The sequence below is a fragment of the Plectropomus leopardus genome, chromosome 5, assembly GCF_008729295.1.
Source record: "Plectropomus leopardus isolate mb chromosome 5, YSFRI_Pleo_2.0, whole genome shotgun sequence".
NCBI lineage: Eukaryota > Metazoa > Chordata > Actinopteri > Perciformes > Serranidae > Plectropomus > Plectropomus leopardus.
Genome location: NC_056467.1, coordinates 19,659,371 through 19,669,171, shown reverse-complemented (window position 1 = coordinate 19,669,171; position 9,801 = coordinate 19,659,371). Strand labels below are relative to the sequence as shown.

The window sequence follows — 9,801 nt, the reverse complement described above, 5'->3', positions numbered from 1 at the left end:
TAGAGACAGCGATATACAGAATAATTGCATCTTTAAAAAACCCTATTGTATATTTGCATCATAATAAATAATTATGGATTATCATGATGTGGAATTTATCAAACATATTGTTCGTCTTTACTGCTTTTATATTTTTGCAGGCCTCTCACTGTAGCGCCTTATTGTCGAAGTTCTTGTGAAAAAGGATCAAAATCCGGTCTGGAGAGTGAAGTGATGATGACTCTCTGCTCGTGCTGCTGTGTGTGAGTTTTCGGTCTGTGTTGCTCTCTAGCGCCCAAACACAAAACTTCACACGTGACGCGAACGGATGTTGCGTAACGGGAGCAGCGCGAGCTGTCCGGATGTAGCTGACGTCACCACACATTTGTTGTAAACATGGCGTCCGTGACAACAGGTGAGAGCATAAAGGCCCGGCAAGGCAACGTTACCGCTAAGCAATAATAAAAATATCTCTTTATGTCAGTATCTGATAGACACGACTGCCGCATCAATTCGGAGTCCCGCCGGCAGCGTTTACAGGCGGGTTTATTGGTGCCGGATGTCGCTGATGGCCGTTAGCGCCTTTTAATTCATAGCCGCTAATGCTAATGCTAACACAAACGGTCTTGATGCCGGACGCTTTTTGTTCCCTTAAACGCGTGATTTAACTTTCATTGTTTGACGTTAATTGAATGAGATGTGGGTGGTGGATTGTGCGGAGAAATTCTTGCTCGTTTAGTGTATGATTGGGTTAAATTAGCGACATAATTATGTTATGCCAACATGCTAACGAGCACTCAATGAATATACCACATTTTAATTGTCACTATCGATTTGCAATGTTCCCGAAATCTATCTCTGTAACGTTGCATTAATATTCAAAAGTAAATATTTGGCCCTGGCTTGGTGTTAAATGAGGTTTTAGTCACCATGTGAGTTCATCACTAACAGTCAAAGCATGTTGTACAGAGCCATTGTTCTGGCAGCTGCTGTGCACCCTTCACCCTGTATCTGTTACTCCAGCCACAAGACGCTTCATAATTGGTGTTATAAATAACCTCCAGCTGGCTGTGGTCAGCATGTGTTAGACCTCAGCGTGCTGCTGTCTGCTCGGGTTTACGTTTCCCACCGGCCTTTGGTGCCAGGCCGCTCTCCCCCTGTACAGTACTACAGAGAGCCATCATAGGCAGTGTAATGTGAATGTGATTACTTTGAAGAGGCCTATTTATTTATGCTTTTAACTGTTTTGTATCATTATGTGTGAACTACTTTTGTGTTCTGGTCAGCTGGTCAGTGTAAAGTTGGGGTTGACTGATTATCGGCCTGGCCGATTATCGGGGATCATATTTGGCATTTTGCAGATCATCTGTATCGGCGTTTTAGTTCAATAATTGCCGATCAAATTCATTATTTTAAAGTGCAAAGAACGTGTCAGCATGAGAGGAACTTTCACTTTGTAAAAAGGAAACATTTTTATCCTTTCTTTTTTTGTTTAAATTTTTAGTTGACTTTGTGAAAAAAAATTGTGGGAACTTGCTGTATGTGATGTTGAAAAGCTCAGTTTTGAGTCGATGTTTGTAAAAGGCATTTAAGCAAAAAAAAAAAAAATAGTGTTGGAGTTTGTGTCAAATCTAAATATCGACAAAATTATTTTAATTTTTATTGTAAACGCATATGGGCTCCAAATATTGGTTATTGGTGTCATTAACAACTAATAATCAGTATCTGTATCAGCCCTGAAAAAACAATATTGGTCAACCCCTAGTGTAAAAAAGTACTTCAAAGATGTAACTCTGGGTTTTGCAATTCTGATGGACATTATCTGACACTGTATATTCTACACAGTGATAGTTGTTGAGCTTTTCTAAAACAAAATGTCAGGAGTTGAGAGTTCTTCAAATCCTTTCTCTTGTACAACTGCTTACATCCTTCTTTTTTTTTTCTTAAGCCACCTCAGAATGGATCCAGTTTTTTAAGGATGCCGGGATCCCAGCCGGCCTCGCAGTCACTTATGCAGTCTCCTTCGTGGACAACAGGTAAACTAATGCCCCTTGTTCAGAGGTTTTGTTTGGCACACTGTGATGGGCTGTGATCATGTGAATTTGGTTTCACATCAGACTGTAACTGGACTGAGACATAATTAATAGTCCTGTTTGGGAGTAGGGCTGAGGCAGTCTCTTATAATTAACTGTGCTGTGTCATCCCAATAAACTGTTTTCAGTAACAAGAAATTAACCACAAAGACAAAAAAAAATATGATAAATAACAACATAATAATAAAAAGCTGACACCAGAACCATGATATGATGAGTTTAGTTTGGATTGTTGCTCTCATCCTTCTTGCAGATGCAGAAACCAAGAACCAAGGCAATGTAGTGGTGTCTTAAAAACCCACAAACCAAAATAAAGTCATTGTTTATGGTCAGAATTACAGGGGATGCAGGCTTTAGGGAAACTTTAAAAAAATAGATTTTTATATTGGAGATGTGCATGATTAATCAACTAATCTATCAAACATTGCTACCCTCAGTAGTGGGCACCGGAAGTACTGGTTGGTTAAAATGAATTTTTGCAGTTGTTTTCACCCAGTGAAATTGCCATTGTAATAATCATTCACATTTATTTTCATAAATAATACTACTTTCAATAAATGTTATTTGCCTACTTATACTTGAGTTTTTTTCATGTTTTGTAGGACAATGTGCAGTGTTCATGCACAGTGTAGAGTGCCACACATTTAAAAGACAAGTAGGTTATTAAGAAATGTGATTAGCAATTACAAATGGCTCTTATAATACAGGCAATGTTTCTTATGACAATCTTTAACCTGAAAGATTTAAATTTGCTCAATTTTCTGAGTGTTTTCGTACATTTTAAGCTAATCGATTAGTATAAATTTAAACATCCATTTAAGCATCAGGGAAACGAATTGTTAGGAACATTTCTATATCAGACTGTTATTATTTAAGCTGCTATTTGAATAGCAGTTATTTTCCAGCGATTTAGTTGTGTTCACATATATTTTCAGAACCGCATTGTGTGATGATGTGACATTGTTTAGATAACAAAACAGGAGTACATTCAGTATTTTTTTCTTATTATGTTCTGCAGAATTCACAAGAACATGCTGATGGACCTCAGTAAAGACATCATGATGGACCTCGGCATTACAGTCATCGGCGACATCATTGCCATTCTTAAACATGCCAAGCAGGTCTATAGGCAGGTGAGATCAGAGTTAACCCTTTCATGTTCTGAGGTGTTGAAATGTTGAACATGGATGGCGTTTTGTCATTGATGCAGGTCTGTAGAGCCACTGGAATGTCACCACTATTGTTGTGAATGCAGTCATGGAGAAAGGATGTCTTTCAAAGCCACTGCAGTGGACTGTGAGTTTACATAACCTCTGTAATGTGTGTTCCCTCCTCAGGACATGTGCAAAATGGCCACAGAAGCCATCTCCTCAGGACAGACCAGCGTTAAAGCTGAGCTCAGAAGAACCGCCAATACCCGTAAGTGGCTTTTTTAATTTTGTGCATAGATGAAAATTTAACCAGATTTTAATTTTCATAAATTATAGTGATTCATTTTCAAATGTAAGAGAAATGTTATTTCTCCCAGTGCACGACATTGCTTTGTTTTAGTGAGACTACAGTGTGACCTATATATAAGCCCAGCCAGAAGCAATGTAGAGCAACAGCATTACGATCATTCTGTTTGCCTGCAGTAATTACATTAAAGAAGCTGACATGTCATACATGTCATCTGAACTGAACTGTAGGGATGGATTAAAAAAATGTCCGTCTTGCTAGATTTTATGTCACTTGTGCCATTCATTGATGTTTTGTAACATGCACTAAATGTTATCTGTGACTTATTTATGTCACTGCTATTTAAAACACACAGGATCTCTCAGCAATGAAGAGTGTGATGTTAACTGACTGGTTTGAGGAGGAGAGAGAATTTCTTTCCTGATTGTGTTTTGTGTGATAGCCTAAAAGAGGCTACAGCTGTAAAGAACAATTTTAACTAGCTGTATTTGTCATTGCTTAGTCAGGGAATAGGGCATCTAAAAGGGTAATTGTTTCCATAAGGAGATCAAGTAAATCTGTGTAATCTAATTTTACCAGAATGAGCGGCATGACTTGGTTTGTTGGCTATACGGTGCCACGTTGTACAAAACCTACTTCAGTTTTTCATAACCTGATTTTTTGTGTACGCTTTTTTTACACAAACCACTTGGATCAGGGTCAGGAAAACAACTAGTTTTGACTTAAAATACCCAACTTAAGAAATGTTGATATGATCCGTAGGAAACTTGAAAACTGAACATATCCGGTGATTGCAGTGGCATACAATGCCGACATTTTACACTGCCGACTGAGCTGTGGGGACAGAACAAGAAGGGCCCCTAAATCACGTATTAAAAAACATTTTTGCTTTTTTTCCCTCAGCTGCCACTCGTATGATTGCCAACGCTTTGAGCAATGACTCCCCGCCGGCCACTCCAGCTCGTCGACCTGACAACCGCCTCTCGGTCACAGTGTCCAACATGCAAGCAAACAAGAGTGGCAAAGCAGGTAGACATGAAACGTTCCTTTTACCCCATCGACCCCTGATCTCCTGACCCTCTGGAGTCCTGTCTTATGTTTACCTCTGTTTAATCCTCGTGTACCCACCCCTTTGTCAGTTGTAAGCCAGCCAGCTGATGAGGGGAACGGTTTACCAACAGTGAAGCGCCGACGTGTGACAGCTGAGATGGAAGGCAAGTACATCATCAACATGCCCAAAGGCACCACGCCTCGTACACGCCGCATCCTGGCCCAGCAGGCCAAGAAAGGTAGGCCTGACCCAGTGGCCTCGCCGACAACTCGCTCCAGTAATGATGTTGCTTACCCCAGCTAATCAATACTAAACGTTTTCATGGACTTCTTTCACACTAAAACTGAATCAGGTGACTCGGGGCTGATTAACAGAGTCTATTTGACCTTCATTAATTTCTGTCATTATTTAATCCCTCTTTTTCACCTGCACTGCACCAACAATTATCTCCTTTCTCAAACTGTGCTCGTGTTCTTCTTTGTCTCACATCCCCCACATTTAACCCAACCAGAAAATCTTTGACTAGAGTCTTTTTTTTCCACGGCATGAATTCTCGCGTGGTTTCTTTCTTTAAGAAGATCTTCAGTGCTGTAAACTGCGCATAATTTTTCATATTTAGTTCTTAGATTAATTGCTCTTTGCTCTATGTAGCGTTTGCTTCTGTTAGTAAGGGGTTTTTAATGCATTTCATTAGAAACCACAAGGTATTTCTATAAACAGAAACTCCAAATCGTACAGAAAAGTATAAACACAGAATCGTTTATACGTCTGACCCGTGTCACAAGACAGACACAGAGTTAAAATTAGTTTCTTTTGTTAAAAGTTTCAAAATAATTGTCAGATTTCTCAGCATCCATGCATGTGTGGATATAATACAGAGTCAAATGTTGGAGAATAAGTGGTATATTTCCAGTTATAAAATACAGAACACCCTGAAAGTCCATTTTACTCCATGGCTATCAAATAATCGTTCCAAATCATTAGCATTTATTTGGTACAATAAATTATAGAGTGTGATTTTTTTTTTTATGATGTCACCATTTTTTTCTAGTCAAATCCTCAAATTTTGCTCAACTGAAGTTGCTAATTTAGCATGTCGAAATAAATCACTCTTTTGGCTTGTGATCGTCACAGTTGGTGAACTGTTTAATAAATTTGGAGCCCATTTTAACAAAACCTTAAAAACCATGGTGAGTGTTAAAGTAAGAGACTGACGCACACTGCAGCACTGTGAGCAGTTTTATCTTAAAATATTTTTCCGCACTTTCTTTCTAATATTGTTACAGTCGTGTTAATCATTTTTCCATCTCCGATGATTTATCAGAGCATGAACCCCACCCGTCACAGTCAAGCTGTCATTATCATTTTTTGAGTAAAAACTTTTGCTGTACTCCTTGAAAAAGGTTTGAAACGCACCTCTGTGTTTGCAAGACTTGGGGCCGAATCGAAGGCAGACACAACAACGAGCAATAACAAGGTGAGGTCTGTCAGTATATCATGATAGCTGCCTTTGTATTGTGTTGGATGCAGCCATGAAGATGTGCTCATAATGTTTGTATTTGACAGCCCACTGGTGTGTTCAGCCGTCTCGGCAGAGGGGATGAAGAGGAAGACGCGCCGAGGCCAGGCAAAATGGCTGGAAATATGGATGTAGATGATGAGGATGACAGTGACGGAGAAGGCTCCGTCCTCCAGTATGCTGGCGTCCTCAAGAGACCCCCTCCCTCCCAGAAGAGAGAGCCAGCAGCCACAAAACCGGCCCCGACCACCCTGCGACGCCTGGGAGGCAAATTCAAACTACCTCCCTCTGACACTCCCACCTCCTCTTCCTCCCCTAATGGCCTCCCCCCTGCAAAGATCAGTGTGCTTCAGAGACTGGGCAAGCTCCCCGCCACACACCTGAGCGCCACTACGTCGCCCACACCTGCTGACACACAGGACAACAGGGTGACCAGCACGAAGCCCAAAGCCCAGGAGGGGCCGACCATAGCGAGCTCCAAGGTCAGCAGCAGCACCGGGGGAGGAGGCGGAGGGGGAGGAGAGTCTCTGGGTGCCCAAATGGACGTTAGGGCTATCAGTGTTTTTAAGAGACTGGGCAGCAAGAGAACCTAACACATAAATCCCTAAAAATGATTCAGACTCTTTCTATGCGTCCTTTTTAGAATTTGTATCACTACCTTTTTGCATTTATCCCGGCGACATGCAGTACTGCAGATTGAAGTGTTTTTTTCTTCAGCCTGAGTATACGGATGGTTATAACGCTGCTTGTGGCTTTAGGTTTACGCTTAGATAAACATTGCAAGTGTTTTTTTTTTTTTTTTTGTTTTTACACTTTAGTCATGCTGCCATTGGAAAATCACCTTTGTTTTAATGTCCAAGCTTTTTATTTGAGAACTTTAAGTTCTCTGTGTATTATGTTGCTCAACCAGAAAGCTATTTATCGCGTATTAGTCATATCTGCCATGTACCATTTAAAAAAAAAAAAACAGTTATATTTAACTATATTTGTGAAGTTAAGGCATGAGCATGACTTCAACCAAGCTGCCATAATGGTGGTATTAACTTTACTTTGTAACTCCACATATAAGGATGCTGCTGCCCAAGCTTCCCTTTTCTCACTGTCCTCCTGAATGAATACAGTCAAGTAGTTTAAAATATTCCCTGCAAGATGAATTATGTTTTTTTGATATTTGCCTGAAAGTGAATTATTTTTGATGTTAAAGGTACAGATAGAGGTATTATTTTCCACACCAAGTTAAGATTATTTGTCAACACAGGACATAGGACTAGCCATGAGGCGGTGGTTGGATTCGTGTTACCTTCACCACCTCAAAATTACCTCCTCTGTCATGTTTGGAAGGTAGAAAAATTGTTGACGGAAGGCTTCTTAATTTCAGCCCCGGACTTGTGAGTGAAAAATATTTACACCGAACAACCTCTCTGAACACTTGAATCAAGAAAAAAAGCACTGCACCTCCTCCTCCTCCTCTTCTTCTTCTTCTGCGCTTTGTGGAGTAGAAGTTCTCACCTCTGAAATAAATGAACATTTTCTATAACCACCTACTTGAAGGCCGGGTCAGTAGAATATTGTTTATTTTGAAATGCAATGTATAGATTTGTTAGACTCGGTTTCACACAGCACAGAACCAGTTATGCTGCATATTTTTCTATGTGGACATCCACGTATCATGTATCCGTGTAAAGAAACTCAGAGATGCCATCGGGCCTGGTGTCAGGGGCCACTGCAGGTCTCAGTAGGTAGTTCACCTTCACCTTCAGTATGGGTCATTAACACCCGTGTAGTAAACCAGTCAGCCACAACGTTAAAACCACTGTCCGGTGAAGTGAATAACATTAATCTTCTTGTTACATTGCAATGTTCTGTTGTGTTCAGGCATTCATGTAGATGCCATTTGACATGCACCCAAACACTGTTGCAGACAAGTGATGCTTTCGGAAACACTCGCTCTGAGTGCCAAAGCGCAGTCTGCACAAACTGTACCATTTGGAAATTCGGAGCGCTGTTGGAATGTCCCGTTCTGTTATCCACAACACCACACACTAGGAGAGGCAGACTGCACTCTGGGCACTGTGTTTTGGAAGACCAAACAGCAGAGCGCCAAGCGGAGTGAATGTGATGAAATTCACCATTCATGGATTCATATAGAAATGGAACACTTATTTCCAATGACAGCGCTCTCATTTAAGTGTAGAGTGTCGTATTGGATTAACGAATGCACCTCAAGTAAACCCCCTGATGGTGTTGGCTGTTCCAGGAGGACAATGCACGTTGCCACACCGCAAAAACTGCACAGGTATGGCCCGAGGAACGTGCCAAAGAGCTTAAGGTGTCAACCTGGCCTCTAAATTCCCCAGATTCCAATCCAATCAAGCATCTTTGGAGCATACAGATACCCCATGCCTCGACAGGTCAGAGCCAAGTCCAATCCACGGTGGGCCCTCTGACCAGTCGAGACATGGACACAGAACCTCAGGGGGTGTGTAGTTGTATCTGGCATTGGGGTGTCAGCGACGGATTCTGTGGGTTGCAAGGTTGTACCGGCACGTGACTTGGATGCCCGATCAGATTTGGATCTGGGAAATTTAGAGGCCAGGTGCACTTTAAATCTCAAAGTGGTGTGCAGTGTTTTGCCATGGTTTTGAAGTGAATAACATGTTTACTCAAAACGGTGTGAAATGATGTGGCACAGGCTTCTATGTATTTTAGTTGGCAGCTAAATGTATATTATTATTATTATTATTATTATTATTATTATTTGTTTTGGCAATGTAGACATACATTTTCCAACACCAATAAACCCCTTTGAATTAAATTGAGTAAACCTGGCAGTATTAGCAGGCAGTGCACCTGCATAACACAAAAGAGAGGGTTCAACATGCCACCATTTCTGTTTCAATAAAGGTCTTGTCGGTGCTTAACGCAGTCCAGGTCGACGCCTCTAGCTCTTTGTCACAACATTCCTGAGCAGTTTTTGCAGTGGTGCATGGTGCACCGTCGTGCTGCGGGGCCATCGAGGAGTGTGGTCGCCATGACAGGGTTTACTTGGTTTGCAACAGTGTTTGGGTGGATGGAGTGTGTCAAGGGGCATCCACATGAATGCTTGGACAGGTTTCCCAGCAGAACCTTGCATTGCAATGGGATGATCAGTGTTATTCCTTTCACCTGTCAGTAATTCAAATTTTGTAGCTGATTGGTATATGTTGGTCTTTCTTCACACCAGAACTTTTATCACACTGTAAATATTTGAAATGTTAAAAATCACGTTAAGGAATTTTTATTGTCTTAAAAAAAACAAGGTAGAGGAAAAACACACCATGAAATGTCAGGATGTTTTAAAAGATACTGAGGAAAACAAGTTCTGAACTTGGACAAAGTTTGCTTTGAAAATAATTAAAAGAGAAAGGGTCCAAACATTGTTCCTCCTTTTTTTGTTTTTTTTCTCTAAATGGGACATTTGCAAGACATATCACTATCATTTCAGAATCAGTTTCAAGCAAGAAAACTAAGAAAATCTGCCTTTGATCTACACTATGCAGATGCAAGTAAGTGGTGACATGCATACTGAAGAGCTGAGGATATGAACTCATCACCGAGAACAATTACATGCACAAGTCTAGTCTAGTTTTTGCCCTAATACCAGAAAAGACAATATTCACACTGAGCTATTTCCATTGCTAATGAAAATGAATATTCCACTA

At 40.7% G+C, this 9,801-nt stretch overlaps 1 protein-coding gene across 2 annotated transcripts; it reads left to right on the top strand.

Annotated features, from left to right (window-relative positions):
• Window positions 1–332: 332 nt before the first annotated feature.
• Window positions 333–9,518, top strand: c5h19orf47 (chromosome 5 C19orf47 homolog). Of its 2 annotated transcripts, none has more exons than XM_042486477.1 (8): window positions 333–394; window positions 1,928–2,015; window positions 3,091–3,205; window positions 3,410–3,491; window positions 4,434–4,559; window positions 4,670–4,744; window positions 5,985–6,058; window positions 6,148–9,518. In XM_042486477.1, the coding sequence occupies exons 1-8, from the start codon at window positions 376–378 to the stop codon at window positions 6,691–6,693; spliced, it is 1,125 nt and encodes a 374-aa protein (XP_042342411.1). In that variant the 5' UTR covers window positions 333–375; the 3' UTR covers window positions 6,694–9,518. The 2 variants fall into 2 exon arrangements, with proteins under 2 accessions (XP_042342411.1, XP_042342410.1); XM_042486476.1 differs by having other exon boundaries at window positions 4,670–4,819.
• Window positions 9,519–9,801: the final 283 nt, after the last annotated feature.